Source organism: Lissotriton vulgaris, chromosome 3_1 (assembly GCF_964263255.1).
Source record: "Lissotriton vulgaris chromosome 3_1, aLisVul1.2, whole genome shotgun sequence".
Lineage (NCBI taxonomy): Eukaryota > Metazoa > Chordata > Amphibia > Caudata > Salamandridae > Lissotriton > Lissotriton vulgaris.
The window spans coordinates 1,012,564,023-1,012,587,677 of NC_141689.1; the positions used below are offsets into that span (position 1 = coordinate 1,012,564,023).

Sequence of the window (23,655 nt, forward strand, 5' to 3'; positions counted from 1 at the left end):
ATTGTTTCCACTCTATGTCACTTTTTCGTATTCTCTCATTCTCTCTACTGGGACCTTACAATTTTCCACAAGCTAACTTGGTATCCCCAGGAAATCCCCCTGCCATATCAATGCATGGTGGATTCCCAGATATTCTCTAGAGGCCAGGTGTCTCCACCAGGCAGAATAGGGATATCAGAAGGACAGGGCTTGCAATACCTTGCTGTTGTCTGTAACTTTCTGTAAAATGCTCGTGTGGTAGGCCAAGCTGGCTTTCCGTGGAATCTCCTGAGCCTCCAGGAGAGACCGTTCATATCACTTGAGCATCCAAAGGAACTATGGTCTTTCAAGTACTACCTTCTCTGTTGTGTACAAGCACGCCAGAGAAAAAACAAATCCCAGGAATTCCGTTTTTTGATACTGTGCACATGGTGGGTACTGGCAAGGAAGAAATGCGTTACTTACCTGTAACAGCAGTTATCCAGTATTGGTGTCTTTCATAGATTCACATGCCTGAATCATTCCCCGTCGCCGAGACGGGAGCCTCCGGTACATAAAAAAGTAATGTCCTAAGGACATACATAGAGAACATAGGCCGAAGGGCCTCCCCTTTGGGGCCTTTCCACGTCCTTATGTAAAAAGGACCGAACTCTCATCGTTAGCCAATCAGCTCCGACCTCCCTCTAGAACCTTCCCGGGAGGAGCCTCCGTCCCTCAGATTTTCGTACGCACCCAGCTAGGGTGTCGCAATCTAGACATAGAGGTACGTGAGTCCTTACCGGGGAGGCGGGAGGGTTGCATGTGAATCTATGAAAGACACCAATACTGGATAACTGCTGTTACAGGTAAGTAACGCATTTCTTATCCAGTATTTGGGTGTCTTTCATAGATTCACATGCCTGAATCAGAGTAGCCAGCAGTTATACATGCATAGTGGTAAAGCACATTCTCACCTCCAGCAGATCTGCATAAATTACAGACAACATGAGAGAAACATGGTAATATACAGTCATGCATATAGCAGAAAAACCATGAAGAATGTGCATACCTGGATGGCGGGACGAGGTAAGGCTCACCTTATTGGAAGAGATGGCGTAGCACCGCTTGTCCCACTGCAGCATCCTTCTGCAGTTCGATGTCCAGGCAGTAATGCCTGGAAAAGGTGTGCGGGGACTTCCAGGTCGCCGCTCTGCAAATGTCTAGGACCGTCACTCCAGCGAAGAGCGCCGCCGACGCGGACATCGCCCTGGTAGAGTGGGCAGCCACTCGGTCCGTTAAAGGCCGTCCGGCCTGATCATGGCAAAACGCAATCGCTGACGAAATCCAGCGGGAGATGCTCTGTTTCGTTAGGGGCAAACCCATTCGCGGGTTGCTGTAGGCTACAAACAGCTGAGAAGACTTTCTGACATCTTTGGTTCTGTCCAAGTAGAATTTGAGACATCTTTTAAGGTCCAAGGAATGCAGCGCCCTTTCTGCCGCTGTGGAAGGGTTCGCAAAAAAGGACTTGAGGACAATTGGTTCGTTCAGATGAAAGTCTGAAGGCACTTTAGGTATGAATTTAGGGTTTGGCCTGAGTACCACTCGGTCGTGCCTGAATTGGAGATACGGTTCCTGAATAGACAGCGCCTGAAGTTCGCTGACCCTCCTGGCTGACGTCAGGGCGAGCAGGAGTGCCGTTTTCCAGGAGAGATGTTTGAGAGAGGCCCGGTGTATGGGCTCGAATGGGTGTTTCATGAGTTGGTTGAGCACCAAGTTCAACTGCCAGGTTGGAGGGACCTTCCGAGGCCTCGGAAAGGATCTGTAGAGCCCCTTCAGAAATTGCTTTATCAGCCGACTGGACCATAGTGAAGGCCCCGATAAGGTTCTGGTGAATCTAGAAATCGCAGCCAGATGAACCTTAATGGAGGCGTGAGCCAGCCCCGATTGAGCCAGGTGGAGGAGGTACGGTAGCAGCTGCACTGGGGTAACCCGTAGAGGGTGGAAGTCCTGTTCCGAACACCACAAGCAGAACCTCTTCCACTTCAGCGAGTAGGTCTTGTTCGTACTGCCCGCCCTCGCTTTGGCTAGGACGGCCCTGCAGTCCTGCGGGATCTCTAGGTCTCCGAACTCTCGGTGCTCAGGAGCCAGGCCGATAATTTGAGCGAGCGGAGGTTCGGGTGGTGTACCTGGCCTCCGGACATCGTTAAGAGGTTCGGGTGTTGTCGCAGGTGAATCGGGGGCCTGATGGAGAGGCGAAGCAGGTCCGAGAACCAGTGTTGTCTCGGTCAGTACGGAGCAATCAGGATCAGGGTGCACGGCTCCGTCTTCATCTTCCGGAGGAGCCTCGGTATCATCGGGAACGGAGGAAAAGCGTACGCAAACACGCTGAACCAGCCGATGGAAAAAGCATTTCCCAACGACCCCTGTTGGGGATGCCAGCTTGCGTAGCTTGGGCATTTGGCGTTCCCTGCCGTCGCGAAGAGATCGATCTTCGGGGCTCCCCATTGCGAGAAGATGTGGGCCACTGTGTCGCCGTGCAGCTCCCATTCGTGGGAGAGAGAGGTCTGCCTGCTGAGGGCGTCCGCGATGGTATTGTCCTTCCCGGGAACGTACTCCGCCTTGAGGGAGAGCCCGTGTGCCACTAGCCAGTTCCAGATTTTCTGCGATTCTCGTGAGAGAGAGAGAGATCGCGTTCCCCCTTGTTTGTTCAGGTAGTGCATCGTCGTGGTGTTGTCCGTTTTGACGAGCACCGGGGAAGTTCCGATACATGGCAGGAATGCCTGCAGAGCCAGATACACAGCCCTCAGCTCCAAGAGGTTGATGTGTAGTAGTTTCTCTTGGGCCTCCCATTTGCCGCTGACTCGAAGGTCCAATAGAACAGCGCCCCAGCCTTCCAGGGAGGCATCTGTCGTGATGACCAGAGGTGCCGGCGGCAGGAGGAACTGCAAGCCGGCCGTCAGGTGTTTCCGCCTTCTCCACCACAGAAGGGCCTTTGTGATGGCCGGTGTGATCCTGATAATGTCCTCGAACGAGCCGGAACTCTGTTTCCATTGCCTCGCCAGAGCCTCCTGCAGGGGACGCATGCGGAGCCTGCAGTGCGGTATGAGGAGAATGCAGGAGGACATCATCCCTAGCAGGGAGGTGAATGTCCTGACTTTGATGCGAGATTTCTTGGCCACCGCCGCGGCCAGAGACAGCATTTTGTTGGTCCTGTCCTCCGAGGGGAAGGCCTTTGCGCACTCCGTGTCTAAGGTAGCCCCTAGGAAGGTGATCCTCGTTGATGGAGTAGTGCAGGATTTTTTGAGGTTGATCGTCAGACCCAGCTGTTGAAAAAGTGCGCTGCAGGCGTTGGAGGAAGCGGTCGCGCCCCCCGGAGAAGGCGCCTTCACCAGCCAGTCGTCCAGGTAGGGGAATACCTGGTGACCTCTTTGCCGCAGGAAGGCCGCCACCGGTGCCAAGCACTTCGTGAAGATACGTGGCGCGGATTTGAGGCCGAATGGCAAGACCTTGAACTGATAATGTCTGCCTGCTACCTCGAACCGCAGGAACCTCCTGTGCCTTGTGAGGATGGGGATATGGTAGTAGGCGTCCTGTAAGTCCAGGGAGACCATGGAGTCTCCCCTCTCCAGCGCTCCCAGGATCTCCTGTAACGTTACCATCCGGAAGGATTGACTCCGAAGGAAGGCGTTGAGCGCCCGGAGGTCCAGGATTGGTCTCCACTTGTCTCCCTTTTGTTGGACCAGGAAGAAGTGGGAATAAAATCCCGTCCCCTTCTGGGACGCTGGGACCCTCTCGATGGCTCCTTTTACCAACATGGCGGAGACTTCCTTGAGAAGGAGGTGCAGGTGTTTGTGAGCACGCTTCAGCGGAGGTGTGTTGGGAGGGGTGTTGATAATTTCGAGGGAATGTCCAAATTGAATTATCTGTAGTACCCACCGATCCGCAGTGATTTTTCGCCAATTGGGGAGGAAGTGGGTCAGTTTTCCTCCAATTTGAAAGGATTGAGACGGTGGTGGGACTGGCTGGAGTAAATGGTCACTGGCGGCCGCCAGCGCCCTTCTTGGCGGATTTGCCTCTGAAGGATGACCTCCCATAGGACGACTGTCGGTTCTGTTGTTTGTGCTGGGGCTGGTTCCTGTTGCCGTAGGAGTAGGACGATCTATTTTGGTAGGAACCTCTGTAGGAGTACTGGCCTCTGGAGCGGCCACCCCGAAAGGACTGGTTCCGGGACTGGAGGGAGCCCAGCGCCCTTGCCGTGTCGGTATCCTTCTTAATGGCCTGGAGTGCTTCGTCTATCTTTTCCCCAAAAAGAAACTGACCATCGAATGGCATGTCCAGCACCTTAGATTGGACCTCTTGTCGAAAGGACGTTGCCTTGAGCCAGCCCTGGCGTCGGAGCACGGCAGCCCCGGCCAACTGGCGGAATCCAGTCATGGCTGCGTCGATGGCGCAGTCGATGATCTCCGCAGCTGAGTTTTGTCCTTCCGCTAGGAGAGCTTTCACCTCGTCCTGGACCGTGGCTGGCAGGTCTTGCAGGTAGGGGGCAATGTCTTCCCATAGCTGGCGGTTGTAGCGCCCTAGCAGGGCGATGGAATTTGCCACCTTGATGGTCATGGCGGACGTGGTAGAGAACCGCTTGCCTATGGTGTCCAATTTTCTGCCTTCCTTGTCCGGGGGTGCGGACAGTGGCGAGGATGGGTTGCGGGATTGTTTTTGGGCCGCCTGAGTCACTACCGAATCCGGTTTGGGGTGGCCGGTAAGGCAGGCTGGCGCGGTAAGCGGGGCCTTATATTTTTTGTCCAGGCGCGGAACAACCGCAGGCACCGAGGCAGGCGTAAGCATCAACTTCTTGCCTTGTTCCCACAGAAAGTCTATAACTGGAATAGACTTGGCCGACTTCTGGCTGTGCTCCTTGAAATCATGGAGGAAGCATTCCGTTTCCGTGGATTCCACCGCCATGTGAAACCTCTTAGCCGCCCTGTCCACTAGCCTGTGGAACCCCCCGACGTCCGTCGCTTCAGTTAGGCGCGGTTGTGGGGATGCCGGGGTTGACGAATGCTGGGATGACGCAGCATCGGCGTCGTCGTTTCTCTGGTCCGAGTCGACGTCTTGCACTTCACCTTCCTCCAAGTCCGCCTCCTCCTCCTCATCCTCAGAGGAGTCCTCTACCTGAGGCTGGGGCCGAGCACGAGGTTGGGGTTGGTTCCGAGGCCGGGCCTGGAGAGCGGAAGGACGCGAGGCAGACGGCTGCGCCTGGGTGACCGGTGCCTGGGTTCCGCTGTCGGCATCCGGGAATCTTTGCTTATAGTCCTGCACTAGGCAGCGCAAATCGTTGACCAGGGATACGGGCAAACAGATCATTGGGGTGGTTTCCGTGCGGACACTTGAGTGTACGGAACGTTCCTGATACATGACTTCCTCCTGGTCCTCGTGAATGTCCGATAGGGAGGTGGCCGGATCGGGCTGGTTCTCCTCCTCGGAATCCTCACTCTGCAGAGCTACCTGCTCCTGATCGGGTGGCAACCCCTTCGTTGGGGGAACCGAGGAAGGTGGAATCGAGTGAATGGAGACCTCGACCAATCTGGATTCCTTCCAAGATGGCGCCGGGGTCCCTTCCGACGACGTGCGTGAAGATGGCGCGCCCGCCGCCTGGGTTGGCGACTTGAACGATTCCGATATTGTCGTTGGCACCAAAGTCTTCGGGGACAATTCAACCGTCGACTTACTGGTGTTAGAGCCTTCAACTTGAGATTTTTTCGGTGAAGGCAGACTTTTTGAACTTGACTGTGACTGTTTAGGTGATGATTTTTCGGTTTGAGATTTCTTCGGCGAAGGCGGACCCTTCGAACTTGACTTAGACCGTTTGGGCGACGATGACTCAGGGGACACCGTCGATGGTCCTGTTTTCGTCTTGGACGAAGACTTCAGAGGAATGGTAGAGGAGACCGGTGCGCCTGAGGACGCAGTGGTGGTCGTTGTGGCCGTCGCGGAGGGCGATGAGGCCGTAGTGGTCGACACCGTGGTCGAGACCGAGGTGGTCCGCTTAGTAGATGGAGCGGGTTTCTTGAACCTTCGGTCGTCTCGAACAGACACTGAGGAGGTGGTGGAACGTGCCTCCGAAGGTTTCCTGTGCGCCTTCTTGGGAGGGGTGTCTGTCTCTCCAGGGGACTGTTCCCTGGGTCTCTTCTTGGAGACTTTGGAGGACACGGAGACACTACCCTCGGAAGATTCCAGAGAGTCTCGGTCCTTAAGCCTGTCGAGCCATTCGAGAAGGCGAGCCTCTCTTTCCTTTACAGTCTTCTTTGGGAAGGCTCTACACACCCTACACTTGTCAGAGACGTGGTCAGGGTACAGGCAATACAAGCACAGATCGTGCTTATCCTCCGCTTGGATCCGCTTCTTGCCGCAGGAGGAACAGGCCCTGAGAAGGGCTTTCTTTTGCGAGTCTGCCATGGATGAAGCCTTTTTATCGGATTCGGACATGGGAGACGGCAGTCGAAGATAAGTATCCTTTGAACCAAGGTACTTCCAGAGAAGTTTGTACTTCGAAGCAAAAAACCTGAAGAGCTCAGGTTGGAGACTCCCTAGCACAACGTGCGGTAGAAAATCTGAGGGACGGAGGCTCCTCCCGGGAAGGTTCTAGAGGGAGGTCGGAGCTGATTGGCTAACGATGAGAGTTCGGTCCTTTTTACATAAGGACGTGGAAAGGCCCCAAAGGGGAGGCCCTTCGGCCTATGTTCTCTATGTATGTCCTTAGGACATTACTTTTTTATGTACCGGAGGCTCCCGTCTCGGCGACGGGGAATGATTCAGGCATGTGAATCTATGAAAGACACCCAAATACTGGATAACTTCCACATTCTTCAGGTATGTTTCTGCACACCTGGGTAAGTAATTAATAGATTACAGTGGTGCTTTGGGACCCCTGGCTGTGAGGAAACACGAAACATCACTCCTGCAGAGTCACAGCAGTGGATGGGGGAATCCTAGAGATTCTCCAAAGCTTGTGCTACTGCACCAGGTTCTGTTTCTGTCAGAGGGCCTGAGCCACCAGGGGTGACACATCCATAAGTGGAACAGGGATATTACCATGGCAGTGTCTTCCACTGCTCTGTTATTTTCCTACTACAGCCAGACTTATATTGCAATCAAGTATCACATGTTGTGGTGTTGGCAAGGTAGTGTCTTCAACCATGCTCTATAAAGACATCATGTTAATCACAAGAATAACATTCCCTGAGTAGCCCGCACATCGGAATACAAGCTTTAGAATGCATTTATTCAGGAGGGGTGTAATACATTAAATCATCCCTAAAGAAACACAGATGTTCACTGATGAATTCTGAAACAGGATTAGGACTGTACATCAATGAAACAAGCCACAAGTTACCTGGTATTTTAGCAGCAAGCTCCTTGTGCATTTCACATAATGAGTCTGAATTGTGTAAAGCAATCATAGGAGCAGTTCCAGAGAGTATCAGGCACAACTAGAAGCGGTTTTTGAACTTGTCACAATCTCAAAGCTTACACTGTCTTACAGTTCTCACAAATCGCCCAGTATTTGTCTTAAATGTATTTAAACCTTTTGAAGGAGCTCTCACTACCTCTGAATCAGCTTCTGTGAACCTGGGTGGTAAGGAAGGAAATAGCAAGTTGGTGCAATGGCAAGCATTAAAAGTGAAAACTTCCATCTGAGGCGACATGTTCCCCCCGAAAACTCACGATTGGAGTAGTAAGCCAAGTCTCACGTCCGAGTCCATGCTGCTGGGCATGAGGCTCTTTTTCACCGGCTGTCTCAGCTTGGGCCCAGGCGAAGCCAAGATAGGGCAGTGGCTCACATGTGCAGGCAGGGGGCGAAAGGAAAACCCATACTGGAGCGGGCCCCACACATGCTAGTCTTAGTCCTTGGCCCAAGTCCCTGAAGTAGTGGTGTGATCGACATTAAGGAACGGGTGGTAGGGTCGGAGGAACTGCTGCCAGAGGCATCGCCATCCCGGCAGCAGCTGCGCCTTCAGGCACCCCCACACCCCTCGGAGGTGAGGTGCAGGGCACTGGATCGGCCACCACTCATCCTGCACATCTGCATTGACACTGGGGAGGCACATGGGAGGGGGGCTGGACTGCAAGTGACTTTTCCTTCCTTCACGCCCAATCGTGACCCTGAGTGCTGGCCTTATGGTCCTGGAGCTAAGGCAGGGTTCCGAGCCCCCATGTTTGAGCGCTCCCCTGCAAAGTGGTGATCCCTGCCCACGTGGCAATTCTGGAGACGGATTGTCCTGTAGCTATATTCATCAGGCCGCATGGTGCCAATTGTCTGGCCCCTGCTGCAACAAATTTTGTATTGGAAATGCCTGGCCTTAGAGGAGCTCACAATAAGTGTATGACCGGGTGCAATCGAATGGGACAAGACCTGCAGCTGGCATTGGCGCAGCTGCTCTTGTGGTGGTCCTCGTGGTGGGAAGGGGTCTAAGGAGGGGCTGCGAGGTGGAGGTCCAATGTTGAGGGGTGATCTGTCACTTCCTGGAGAGCCCCCCACTGGGTCCTGCTCGAATGACTCGGTGACGTGGGGCCTGCCGTCTTGACCCCTTGGCCCTGGGCTTCTGCCTCCTCTCCCCTGACGCCAGACCACACCATGGCACAAGATAAGCCTTATGCTCCACGGCGCAACAGAAAATAGACAAATATTCGAAGCAGATGATGTTGGCAGACAATGTTGGCACAGTGGGTGGCAGTGACAACCGCTCTGAGAGGCTACAGACGTCCTCCATCCTGCAGGCAATCCAAGACCTCAAAGAAAACATGGAAAAGCAAAATAGGGGAACTGAAAGAAGACCTAAACTTGATTCAACAGGATCTACGGAATACAGTAGACGGAGGTGGCGGGCTGAGTCTCTAAAGTAGTGGACATAGTTAATTCACATGAGTCCCTCTTCACATTCCGGGTAGTGGAGATCGGGCGGAAATAATTTGCACATTGTTGGCATCTCGGAGGGGACAGAAGGGGCCAAGCCGACTTCATTCACTTTTGACTGATGAGCCCCGCCTCACCGCTTCATAGCCTGAGTGCCTAACTATGCTGATCGGTACAACCACCTTCGGGTAGTGCGCAGGATTTGGTCTCAAGTGTTTTAATCCTCCTCAGTAATGACCTTTCCAGACTACACAATGAAGGTTCAGCAGCAGAGGAGATCTTTTAAAAAAGTGAAGAAAAAACTCTTAGGCACGAGCATCCAATATAGGCCCCTCTACCCGGCTCGCTTGAAAGTTATCTTCCAGGATAAGACCTTGTTTTTTTGATACTCCGAAGATGACCTGGGACTGGGGAGAGGAGCGACCCAAACTGAGCAGTGGTGGCTCAATTCCTTTGAGTGGGTTAGGGAGAGTGGGAGAGGCGAGTTAGAGAGAGACCCTTTGGGTGAATGGCACACGCCTCCCCATTGCAGATCCCGCTGTCAGGTGTGCAGGGCTCGCTCTCTGAAGCCGGAGAGTTATGTGAGGTAGGGGGCCGCATAGGTGGACCTGAGACACTCGCAAAAGGTTGTGGACTCTGACTCGCTGTTGCTCTTGCAGGAGCCACTGGCTTGAGTAGCCCTTCAATAACTTGGCGGGCGTCTGCATATTTTCTCGAGATGGCATGGTGTGGCTCAGAATAGTTGGTAATCCAAGTATCAAGCAGTTTTATCATGATTTTGTGTTTGTTGGGGTTGGCGGAGGGGAGGGTGAGGGATGGTTTGGGAGGGAGGTTGCAGGAAAGACGCACATCTCAGGTTATCCCAGTTAGCTACTGTACCTTGTTACATCACAACAGGTATTTCTAGATGTCAAAGAATGAGGTGGGAGTTGGGGAGGAGGCAGATTGGAGGGGAGCACTAGTAAACTTGAATGCATTCACTTTACAGCCACTCAGAACACAAACATCGTCACTTGTGTCGCCATACTTCGGGCAAATGACTGCTTCACAAAGAAACGCAGTCCCAAGGAAGCTAGCATCCTCTTGTGGAATATTAATGGCATACTGGACAAGCTTAAGTGATGGGTCAATTTAAAAGCAGTCCACAAATTTAACTCCAACATTTTAATGCTCCAGGAGATGCATCTTATTGGCAATCACTGCCCCTTCCTTGCATGTAGGGGTTTTTCTCAGGTGTTAAATCAGAGTTCCACCGGGGATTGAGGGGGTCACCATCTTGATCCATTGGCATATTCCCTGGTGGTGTCCACAGACTGGCATGACAGCAAGGGTCGCTATATGACGTGACTGGCACATTAGAGGGGCCCTGTTTTCCCTTGCTTGAATATATGCTCTCCCACCCCTCACATCGGAGTTTGTGGGGAAACTGCGGTGACTTCCTACGGAGCTACCCACCACCCTGTGGATCCCCGGAAGTGGGATCTCAATAGGGTTAACGATTGTGGTCAAGGTCGCTCATCCACTGTACCCTCACTAAGATATGGACAGTAAACACACAGCGAACTTCCTGAAAAGGAAGGAGGAAATAATCAAGGTGGGAAAAGGACCTATGTGCACTCGAATAGAAGGTGTAACAGCGCTTCCCATGGTGGTGTGCCCTCAACATGGCAATGATGGGCATTTTGTGCAAAAAAGTGGAGAGAAGTGTGGGGCTGGCTTCAATCAAGGTTGAAGCACTGATGGGAAAGCTTGTTATACAGTATATGCCTATACTTCAGTAATCTAGGCTGGTCAAGCTTTAGTACTGTAGTAACTTGATTTTTTTGCTATGAAATACCTTCAGGTCTATATATTTGAAATAAATAGTTAAGCTACTATATACCTGTGATGTTAGATTGGTGTTTTTCATTGACATCAGAATGGTAAATTGTCTATGTACGACTTGGCATTGCTCTCATGACTAATAGTTTTCAGATGTGAAGGCTTTCCATGTAGACAATAACGAGGTTTATTCCTGAGGATGGACACTTTCACAGTGCTAAATGTACAACATTTTTATTTTTTGTGATTAAATCTGAGCCCCCTACTCCTATCAATAAAACCCGAGTCTTAGACATTGACCAAGATAATAATTTCATAGAGAATTGCAGAAAGGATAAGTAAATTAGTAGAATGGATATCTTCCTGGAATGAAAGAAGTGCTGTAAACATATTCAGGAAGTAAAGTCAAAAAGATAATGCTAGCAAGGTTAAGTATGAAATATTGTGAGCTACCAGCATTCAAGTGAAAGAGACACACAGAATGGAGAATAAATCACAACAATTAAATGTTTGACTCAGACCACTAGAGGAGTTGCATCATTCTCAAGTGTCTGTAAAGCAACCTTGATTTCCCTGTAAAAGTCAAATTTCTTTAGAGACACAACAAGCTTTCTGCTCCAACTACAACTAATCACATTTTGGAAGGAATTTAAATGGCTTTTAATGAAATCAAGAACTTGAAGATGGATTATCTCGGACTGCAAGACAAATCTTCAGACATTTGTGATTTTTATCAACCGTCTCAATAAACATAATATATTTTGTTTTATTTGGTCTTCAATTGTGTTACTCATTGTGTCTGCTACTTCTTGAACTGTTAGAAATCAGCTGTATAGGTCTGTGATCATGGTTTTGTGGCTGCTTTTTCAATCAGCTCAATTCTCAGTGGAGAAGTGTGGCTCACTGGTTAGAGCAGGCAGACCCTGAAGCAGAGGTCAGACCCAGGACCAGGGTTCGATTCCCGACGCGGCAGGGTCTTGAGCTCAAATGTCCATGGACTCGATAATTCTCGCTTCGGTGCCTGACCTAATCATGGGTTCACACTCTGCAACTCTGGGCATTAAGCTTGCTTAATCTCCACAACCGCCCCCCCGCGGCGGGATGCTTGGCTTTCACCTTGGGGATGCCCTTTAGGGGCTATCTCACAGGGAAAAGCCAGGACGGGTTCCCAAGGCAAGCGCGGAGATACCCCTTCGGGGGTCAATTCTGGCGCTATATAAGAAACATAATAATAATAATAATCAGTGTGTGCTTTCAATTGACTTATTTATAGGCAATAAAACATTTATTCCTACACATTTAAAGATCAGAAACCACCAGTTAAATAGAATTCAATAGTTAAATGATTACCACAAATATACCAGTAATTTATGCCCTAAATTGTGTACAGTATTAATGTGACTGCATACAAAAGGCTAAACAAATGTCAAATGCTTACCGGTAATGGCTTGGTAACACCAATTCTCACTTTTCCAGTAGGTGCGCCTTTTAACGCCTGTACAGCTTCATCAAGGCTGGCATTCTCCAAATTGATCTCATTCACAAACATAAGCCGATCCCCAGGAAGAAGTCTCCCATCTTGCTCTGCTATGCCACCAGGAACTAATGAACGAATTACTATTACTGTGCTCGCAGGGTCAATTGGGTCCTAAAAAAATAAACAGATCTATAAATTGTAATCCTTTTAAAACATATCTCTGCATAATATAAACCATAATGTGCAGGTGACCTCTGGCTAAAATGCTTGCAAAAGCATCCTCTTTCGTTTAAGTATCGATCACCTATAAGCAGTATACGTGAGCTGAGAAGACATTTTCCCCATAACATCGCATAAAAAGAAAAAACAGCATAGCTGCAACAATAGCTTTGCAGCTTGTACATATATTAGATTGCCATGGTCTAAATATTCCGATCATTTAGTGGTAGAGAACAGAATTACAAGTCGTTTTCTCGCAGTTTGGGGCAAGCGTAAGTTCAGCCATTGTCCATGTGGTGGTTTTACGAAAAAGGTTAAAGGTACTGAAAATACATGCAGCAGGTTTAAATTAAAACGTTCCATGAAAGCACATGATAATTTCAATCTGACGAAGTTGCAACAACTCCCCCTGTACAGACATTGGCATATAAACGTCTCTTCATGTGTGATTTGGTATAAACTTGATGGCACTCTCATGAAGCAACTGTATCTAGTGAAGGACATGGCCAATTAAAACTAGAAGACAATACTTTATTTATGGATGGTTAAACAGGTGTCTGCCCAATTATTGTGTTTATGTCTTTTATTTTGTGGCCAGGTGATTATCAGCTGTATGTCACAAAACATGCCTGTAAATTCTTACTGTCTTGGGCTCCTCATCATCACACAGAGGTCAGAGAATGCGTGGGCTGACTATCAACTTGAGTAATGTAATAGAGTTGGAATGAGAAAGTATTTATATTCTAGGCAAGATGAAAATACATAGTTTCTGAAATGTTAGTTGTTGTTTTCCTAGGGGGAGAGAGAACAGCTTCAGAAACCAGCCGTAGGAAATTGTCAAAAGGAAGCTGTTCTGTTAGCAGTGAATCCTTTATGTTTTAAAATAATCTTGTTAGCCTTCTTTTTGTTGAAAAATGGTTTCTGATCCTAAACATTTTACCTTTTTTAAAGATGCCCAGTCAGAGAAATCTCACTGTGCTCATTAAAAACGTTGCACCCTGCCCTAGAGTTGTACGCATGAAGAATAATTTACTTTCAGAAATACTTTTTTCTCTATCTAACCACAGATTTCTCACCTTCGAATATTTCCCAGGTGTCAGGCTGGATCTGGAAAATCGTAGGCAGTACTTCTGAGTACTTCTGAGTGCCAGTAGATGTTGTCAGTTGGTTCTGTGTCAACATCATCCGCATTGGAAGTGATGTGTGGTGCCCATGTAGGCAGCACTGTGGTGCCCTGATGTTTCTTTTGTGACTATTTCCAAGGCCCCCAGAAGAACGTCTGTAACGGCCTCATTAAAGGGGGGCAATGGCTCGGCAGAGCTTGCTCCCGGAAGAAACACCATCATCAAGAAGATGGTCTTGGCCTCCATGACTGGCAGTTGTAGGTCAAGAACATTTGCTGCGCTACGCACCCTGGTCACAAAAAAGCACCTTCCTTTTAAATGGGGCAAGAAGGAGAAAGCATGCCAGACTCTGGGAAGGTATCCAGGCCTCTGGTGTCACTCGACTTCTCATATCAGTTTTCTTCCTGGTCGGGGTCCTCTTCAAAGAGTCCATACCCTTTTTCACCCCCCTCTGCCCTCCCTTCAGGGAGGAAGGGTGGCAAGTCCAGGGGTGGCGTCGGAGTCTACATTAGGGCAGCCCTGTCTCGGAATCGGAAATCATTAAAGTGTCATCATCCAGCAGTGTCAGAAGAAATGGGGCAGGGGTGAGTGGAGGCTTCTGTGTCTGTGTCAGACTGGATCTGGTACAAAAGGGCGGTGGTGATGGACGGAGCATCTGAATCAATCAAACACTCACACCCAGTCAAAAGATCTGGGTTTAATCCATCACCGTTCTTTAGCCCACTCTGCCACCCCAGTTCAGACATGGCTATATGTAAATCAGTCTGACCCTGTGCCTCATGGGAACAGTCCAGCAGATCCAGAGGGGCCCGCTGGCATCTGTGGTAAACCCACTGGCAGTAACCCAGCAGAAGCACTTCTCAGCTCTGTGTGGCCTGACGTCGCACAAGAGGGAGTCGGTTGGCCAAAGACGGCCTGCATGGCATTATAGAAGTCGTTCACTTGGGCAAGGGGTCGCTCCAGCTCGAGAGAACTTGGTGAAAGCGCAGAGCAGAGCCAGCCACTGGCTTCGGAGGTGGAGATCGGGAGCAGTGCTTCAAATCAGAGCTTGGATGGGGAAGCCAAAGAGCTCTTTGACTTCTTCTTCTTGTGCTCCTTGGAATTACCAGAGTTCAAGGAAGATGTTTTGGAGTGGAAAGAGGACCTTTCACATGAACGGCTCAGAGAGCAGCCGCAAGATCTCTCTCAGGAGCAGGACAGGCAATGATGTTCTTCTTAAGTCGTGCAGCCAGGAGCTTCATCGCCTGCTCGCTAAATGCCTTGTGGGTATTGACTTGCACTCAGTACAGCCCTTGCAGTTGTGGCTTGATCCTAGGCACCATAGACAGACCAAGTGGGGATCAAACACAGACATTTTTCATTGACATTCCCACAGGTTTTAAAGCGCATAGGTTTGGAAAGGGACATATCCCTAGCACAATGGGAACAATTGCTCAAAAAAGGGTTGACAAAAAGTTGAAAAAAGTCAACAAAACTGAACAAGGTAGATTACTGGACCAACAAAAAGCAACCAATATCAGCCCACTGGGGTGCCGCATACATGGGCGCTGCAACGTCACTTCTGGCGCTGATGATGTTACCGCAGAGCCCTTCAACGCCACTTAACTGGTGCGCACAGGTGCTGCTCAAGATTTTCCATCTCCAGTCTGAGACCTGGGGAATATTCTAATTTTCGTTTTAAATCACTAACTGAAAGAAGTGAATTCATGCCACCCTGTAAATGGCCTTTGGCCTGCTGTAAATGGCCTTTGGCCTGCTTCCCCAGAGAAGAGTCTGGTTTGACTAGTGCTTTTTCTGTAACCTTATAAAGAGAAGTATTTTATTGTCCAACACTGGTGAGTGTGATTATTTACAAGTGTCCAACACCTGTTTTCCCTTTCCTTTAGCCAGTCTGCACAGTTGAAAGGTAGAGTTAAGTACTGTTTCCTCCATGGGTTTGGTTGGTGTATCTAACAAAAGCTATCGTTGCATGGAGTCCCAAGCATACACTTTTTATTGGAAGAGTAGGAGAGGTTTACTGCCAGCTTGCAGTAACACATATTTAGGTTGTTAGGAAAAAAGTTTTGCAAACTTTATCACCTGCACATTACCAACCTCAATAACTATGGCACTTCCTGGAAACAACACAAAAGATTTAATAATGCCTTTTCTCTTGAGAAACATATCTGCCTAGTTTCTCTTGACATACATGTACAATTACACTTGCACAGAGGTACACATTGTTGAAATAATGGACCAGGCCATCTTCCCTGGTTCCGTTGTTTTCATTTCCAGTGCACTTACGCTAAACTTTAGCATTTGAAGGCACTGCTGACATCTACAGTAAAGGTTTCTGACAAGGACAGAGAGAAAGTTCTACCAGGTGACACTGTGATATAGATCCATTCATGGGGCCCTCCAAAAGTGAGGTATGCTTTTTCTGAGGGAGCGTGTGTCAGTGAAGCAGTCCATGTTTCCCATAAAAAATGTAAAAATACCCTATGAGGCAGGAAAAAAGTGGCATCTGACATTTATTGCTCCCACACACAGTTAGTCAAAAAACTAGTGAGGTACTGTGGACATTTAAGGAAATTAGCTGGATGTGTAAGTGCACTAGACAGCTGTGAAAAGGCATAATGACTGAAAATAATGGAGCAATGAAAAGCAGAAAAAGACATAATTACTCAAAACCACATAGGTAGAGCTGTAAACGGATAAAACTGCATTTCGTTAAACATTTATTCAATGTTTCATGTCATTGAATTAAACACATTTCTTGGTTTGACAGCATACTATACCCAGTCCAGCAGGCTAATGTCTTACTACGTAGAGTAAGTTGACTGTTTTAGGTGCCTTCCCTGGATTTGGATTTCAGTAGTTCATTCAGATATTGATACTGTTTTTAGTCAATCAGTATAACATTGAGGGAAGAAAGAGTACATGATGCTTTTATTTAGAAACAGGGACAGCATAAATACCAGATCAAGTGTCATTTCAAATGGAATTACATTTATAAAGGAACATTTTTGTTTACAAAATTGTGTAATATAATCACATTTAGAAGTTGAACCATAATACGAAGACTTTAACTTGTATAGACAATCAACATATTAAATAAAAACGAACTGAAGGGATTCTGAAGGCATTTTAATCATTAGACTGCAATCAAAGGACAAAATGAACGGATTATGGAAACTGAGTGGATTTAATGGCATATGTTACCTGATAATCCAGTATGCTGAAGCCAAGTCCGATAGTCCCCTTTTCTAGCTCAATGTCTTGTATATCTGTCCCCCACATAGCCAATGGAGACACTTGCACCTCTTCAACAGTTTGACCAAGATCTTCAGGTAAAATAACAGCATCATCTGTTTCAGAAGATCCAATGTAGCGTCCAAAATCTATGAGAGACTAAATGAGAAAATTGTATTGAAAATAAATTGCCTCTTTACCTCTTTTTACACCTCAACATTATCTGCTTGAAAGTCTTACCAGCCCCCTTGCCCTCTGCATAAGAACATGTACACAAATCGTGTTGAGTGCATTGCCCAATGGGTCCACAGGGAGGATAATACAGATCATATGACTTCGCCAAATGTACAGTTTAATACTGTATGATAATTTAGAACAATTTTAAAAAGCAGAATTTGATAAACAAATTGCATGCATTCATTTTTTGCAGCTACAACTATTTTTCTCATATTATATTACTGATACCACCTAAAAGTGATAATGCAAAAATTAAATTGAGAATGAATTTGTAGAAAGCTGGCTCTGTATATACTATGCCAAAAAGAGGCACAGCGTGCACAGAGTCTAGTGAGTCCCCAAAGGGATCTATGACAGAATTTCGACTACAAAAATATCGACCTACAAGAATATCGAGTCAACAATATCGAGGGCAAAAATATCGACATCCTATCTACAACATGGTAAGTACAAAAATATCGAAAAAATAATATCGTTGTAAAAAATATCGATGTTAAAAATATCGATTTTTTTTTAATATATATAAATGTAAAAGTAAGTATATAACACTAATAAATAAAATATACATATTTAAAAGTATCTAATAATGTTTAAAATTAATAAATAAAACATATATATTAATAATACATTAATTAAATATATACAGTAAAGATATAATATATATGTACTGAACAATAAGTATTAATAATTAATTTACTAATTTCTAAATTAATGAAATATATTCTAATTTACTAATACATGTACAAACATAAAACAATAACATACATAAAATGTAAGTAATATAAAAAATAAAATAAACATGTGATATTTTAACAATTAATTATATAAAACGTTGGATAGCGTAAGGGTAAAAATTACTATTCCTACTCCAGAGAGTGGAACAGTAGGGAAAGCGTTTGATAGCGTAGGGATAAAATTACTATTCCCACTCCAGAGAGTGCAACAGTCGAGAAAACTGACCCTGAACCCAAAAACCACCCCTTTACCCACAAACTGAAAACTGACCCTGAACCCTAAAAATACCCCTTTACCCAAAAACTGAAAACTGACCCTGAACCCTAAAAATACCCCTTTACCCAAAAACTGAAAACTGACCCTGAACCCTAAAAATACCCCTTTACCCAAGAACTGAAAACTGACCCTGAACCCTAAAAATACCCCTTTACCCAAAAACTGAAAACTGACCCTGAACCCTAAAAATACCCCTTTACCCAAAAACTGAAAACTGACCCTGAACCCTAAAAATACCCCTTTACCCAAAAACTGAAAACTGACCCTGAACCCTAAAAATACCCCTTTACCCAAAAACTGAAAACTGACCCTGAACCCTAAAAATACCCCTTTACCCATGAACTGAAAACTGACCCTGAACCCTAAAAATACCCCTTTACCCATGAACTGAAAACTGACCCTGAACCCTAAAAATACCCCTTTACCCATGAACTGAAAACTGACCCTGAACCCTAAAAATACCCCTTTACCCATGAACTGAAAACTGACCCTGAACCCTACAAATACCCCTTTACCCAAAAACTGAAAACTGACCCTGAACCCTAAAAATACCCCTTTACCCATGAACTGAAAACTGACCCTGAACCCTAAAAATACCCCTTTACCCATGAACTGAAAACTGACCCTGAACACTAAAAATACCCCTTTACCCATGAACTGAAAACTGACCCTGAACCCTAAAAATACCCCTTTACCCAAAAACTGAAAACTGACCCTGAACCCTAAAAATACCCCTTTACCCATGAACTGAAAACTGACCCTGAACACTAAAAATACCCCTTTACCCATGAACTGAAAACTGACCCTGAACCCTAAAAATACCCCTTTACCCAAAAACTGAAAACTGACCCTGAACCCTAAAAATACTCCTTAACCCAAAGTTAAATAATATTATTTAATTAGCAATTAATAATTAATTAACAATAACAATAAAGTAAATATATTAGCACATAAGCTGTAATTAATATAATTTAATAATTAATATCATTTTTCCCCAATTAATTAATTAACAGTAACTAAAAATTATATATATAAATAAACTCTAATAATGTAATTAACTAACTAATATTATTTAATTACCAATGAATTACTAATTTAAAATATGTACAACATTATATTAATTAATTAACTAATTAATATTAATTATTTGCCAATTAATTAGTTATAAATATTTAAAAACATATATTAATTAATTAATTATTAATAAATTACTCCCCACACTATTCCCCTATAAACCCACATCCCGCTACAGAAAATATATATCAATTAATCAATTAATTATTTCCCAATTAATCAATATTAATTAGCAAATAATTATAATTAATTAATTAATCCTACTAATTATTAATCAACTTACCATAATTAAATTACTTCCCACCCTATTCCCCTATAAACCCACAACCCGCTCCGGTACTAAAACATCAAATTTCCTTATAAATTTCTATATTATTATAGAAAATGTATACACATATAATAGTAATTATTTTAAATACTTAAATTAAACATATAACACATACATAATAAAAAACTATAAAATAATACAAATATCGATATTAGTGTCATCGAAATTATTAACATCGATATATATGCTATCGATATTACTAACTTCGATATTACTTACATCGATATTAAGTATTTCGATATTACTTACCTTGGGTCGATATTCTGTCCTACGATATTCTTGCCTTCGATATTATGCTCCTTCGATATTTCAGACTCGATATTATGGTAGGTCGATATTTCCAACTCGATATTTTGACTGTCTACCCCCCAAAGGTATAGCAGAGGATAAGGTAGATAATACCTTACTCTCAATTTAGTGGTAGCTGGGCTGAGCAGTTAGGCTTATCAGAGGGTAGTGTGAATGCATTTGGTGTACCTACTCATACAAGGCAGGAACACACACTCAATGACTAATTCCAGGCCAATAGTTTCTAAAAATGATAGTTACTTTTATTTTAGGAACCAAGTTGAACTCTTTTACAGGTAAAAAGAATTTTCAATTACAATACTTTCAAGTTATTATTGACAAGAGGTTTCTATAGCATCAAACAATTCTTTACAGGTGCATGAAATGCTTTTCAATGTAGTAAGAGATACTTTGTATTTGGGATCAACACCTAGTACAATACAGTGAGAGAACCAATGCAATCCTGTGGGAGGAAGGACAGGTGAGTAACTTACACATAAATAAATGGTTTTCAGATCCAGACTACGGGGGCTTAGTTCAACACTAGAAAAGGTTGGACAAAGGTAGGTACTGCACCACCAGTGGAACTGGGGCGGTCGGTGCAAAGGTCACTGGGCCCAACGTTATCCTATGGAGGTAGTTGGCACCTCAAAAAGGCACCGATTGTAGGTAAGTACTTGCGTTCAGGGACAATGGCCCTGCAAGTTCAGGTCAGCACTGGAGGGGCCATGAAATGGCACTAACACTGCACCACCTGATGCAGAGGAGCGAGCAGGTGTAGAGTGCAAAGAAGGTGTTGGGTGCCCTGTAGAAACCAATGGAGATCCTCGATTGGAGAAATCAGCTGCATGCTCTGTTCAGAGGGTTGGTTGAAGGAATCCCATGACTGGAGAAGTAAATTGGATAGTGAGGGTATGCCGGGACACCATTGGTTGAGCACTCGTAGGCCTAGGGGGTGAGGGTGTAGGGGAGTCTTAGGCGTCGGGTTTCTCTCACCATATCAGGTCGCGGTCGGGGGGGCCCTTCAGGATGAGGCTGCAGGCTTCAAGTGAGAGGTCAGGAGAGGTTGTCCAAAGCTGGATCCCAGGTCAGAATCGCTGAGGAGACTTCACTGAGTCGGTGGGCCACATGAACTCAGGCCGTTGGTGTCAGATGCAGAATGCTGCAAGTGTCATAAATCCGCCTGGATTCGGAGTCCTTGGGTTAGTTTATTGCTGTAACAATCCAGTGACCACGAGAGAAAAGTCTTTGTTGAAGACAGCACAAGTCTCCAGGGTTCTTGGAGGTTGCTGGCTGTGGACCATGCCAGTTTCTTGAAGCTGGATCGCTGGAGTAGGAGACAGGCCTGTAGGGCTGGGGACAAGTCAGTCGTCTTCTTCACTGCTGCACAGCTCTTTAGTGCTTCTTCTTGGTTCGTTGCTGATGTCTGGGGGCTTTAGCCAATGGCTACTGTACCCTAGGGTGACTATACCCTCTGGTTGCCATCTCACTTTGGGGAGAGGGGTACATCACTATTCCTATAGGGCCTAATTCTCCAAACCAAGATGGAGAATCCCGAAGAGAGGGGTTCACCTCGGCTCCTAGCCACCCTAGGTGAGTGCCAAACTAAGGTGGGCACTACTACTCTGCTTACTAATTTTCTCAACTGTCCTGCCACAAAAAGTGAAGCTGAGACAGGGGGTGAGCATCTCCACTAGCTGGAGATGCCAAAATCAGCATAAAACAAGGTGAGAGCCTTTGAGGCTCACCGCTAATTGCTGCTGTTCCTGCAAGGGAAGGTGTGAAGCACCTCCACTAAGAGCAAGCTTTGTTTCTGACCTCCGAGAACACAAAGGCTCTCACCCCATGAGGACAGAAACCTGTCTGGTGCTGGCTGGTTGGCTGGCAACTACCAGTCAGCCAATACAATAGAAGCTGGCCGCTTTTAAGGGGGCATCTCTAAGATGCCCTCTGAGTGCGTTTTATAATACATTCATCACTGGCATCAGTGTGGGTTTATTAGGCTGGGAAGTTTGATACCGAACTTTTCAGTCTTCAGTAAAGCCATCATGGAGCTTGTTTTGACAAACTCCCAGCCCATGTACTCGAAATAGCTTACCTGCACTTACAGTGTCGAAGAATGGATTCCGACACTGTAGGGGCATACTGCTCATACAGTTTTGTGCTCACCTGTGGAACAGTACACCCTGCCTTAGAACTGTAAGGCCAGCTAGAGGGGTGACTTACCTATGCCACAGGCAGTGGTGTGTAGGCATGGCATCCAGGGTGTCACAGTACATGCTGCAGACCTAAGGGACTCTCTCCATTATCACAATGCCCTTGGCATTACTAATACCTTTTACAAGGGTCTTAGATGTGGGTCAGAGGTGTGCCAATTGTGAAAACAAAGGTGCTGTTTTGGGAAAGGACACAGGCCCTGGGAACCTGATTAGAAAGGAACCCAGGGCACAATTAGTCAAAGAGCATCAGAAATCTAGCAAAAAGTGTGTGTGTTATGAGGGAGGGGTTACTGCAACAGAAAATTACTTTCCTACCCAGTTCTACCAGAAATGTGAAGAAACCCACAATATATATTGACAGAGGCCGTAGCTATCACAGACAGGCAACTGTATTACACAATCTCCTATTACACTGATCTGTCAATTTTCTAAAGAGACAGTGTCTGTGTTCTTCAGTAGTCTTTAGGTAAAGGGGTTGCTGCCAGGAAACAATGTGGAACTGATCGACTGCTCATTTTGCACAAATCATTGGTTTTCATTGAATCCTTCAGCCATCTTTAAGACGCAAAGTCACCACAGAAAACCCTCCAATTACAGAAAAACAACATAAGGCATAGCTACACATGCACACTACCACTCAAAATCTGTTCTAGGCCTCCAGTACACATGGTGGCTAAAAGGCTAGAAAATCTTCCATGGCTCAGGGACTCAGACTATGTGAAGTACTCACTGCTGGTATTGATCGAACAACAAAGTCTTCAAGAATAAAATAAAAATGTATTACTTTTTTAACACACTCCACAAGTAAGCAATTCAAGGGGCTCATATCTCAGCCTTACACTTCACATTTCCTCAAATACTCTGCCCTGGAAAGATACCATCTATTAATTACTGAATGCAACCGATTTCAATGTTTTTTTAAACACCACTGAATTATTTAAAATGACAATGGTTTGATTAATAATTAATGTATTTAGAAGAGTAACTGGTTCACATTTCTCAAACTCTGAAAACATACATGGCTCTGTGTATTTTGTTAGTGGAATCTAAATGTGGGTGAGACCGGGGAAAGAAGGCATAAACCATTATAGTCATGAATTTACAAAGAATAGCATGAGAACACAGCACACAGAATTTCAGAAAATATGGCGGGTAATAGGGATAAACATTAATGAGAGCTATGGATCTAAGAATGACCAAAACTGTTTAGCAACGCACTTAGGCTGTTTCTTTCATAACTGAGACTGCTTTAAAAAAGGTAAATAAAAAGATGACGCCCAGGAGCTACTTCCAGGAGCAGCTTGGCCCAGGGCAGTGCTATGCTGAAGACACACATTGAATACAGTGAAAACAGCTACATACACTCAGGTACACTATGGGTTAGGGTACCCCTGTGATTGGCATGACCTCCCCTATAAGTGCCAAGTACATATAGGACAGGGGGATAGAAACTACCTTTAAGTCCCTAATACAGAATAGGACAGGGTAGTTTAGAGGCCAGCAGCCTTTTCTGGCCTTGCATGGGTGTACTGCTGGAGCCTGAGGTCAGTTTAAAAGCAGTCCTGTGTTGCAGGACTGCTTTTAAAATGCCAATTATGCCCAAACTCGTCTTTCATGTTTGGGGGACTTAAAATGGAATAAACTAAAATGTTTGGGAATGGTAGATACCCCCAGGGTCTCACCTAGGTGTTTAAGGGGTGGGGGGTTAGGTACTTATAAGGAGAATCCCTATAAAAAAACGTTTTTATATGCCCTGG

At 45.9% G+C, this 23,655-nt stretch overlaps 1 protein-coding gene across 9 annotated transcripts in view; it reads right to left on the reverse strand.

Annotated features, from left to right (window-relative positions):
* The window catches only part of MPDZ (multiple PDZ domain crumbs cell polarity complex component), an 856,387-nt gene that overhangs the window by 576,822 nt on the left and 255,910 nt on the right, over positions 1–23,655 (reverse strand). For all 9 annotated transcript variants that reach the window (XM_086961394.1, XM_086961393.1, XM_086961386.1 and 6 more), the window contains exons 17-18: positions 16,712–16,900; positions 12,129–12,338 (exon numbers count right to left, since the gene is read on the reverse strand). In XM_086961394.1, coding sequence (XP_086817520.1) covers positions 12,129–12,338; positions 16,712–16,900 — 399 coding nt within the window. The remainder of the gene's footprint in view (positions 1–12,128; positions 12,339–16,711; positions 16,901–23,655) is intronic.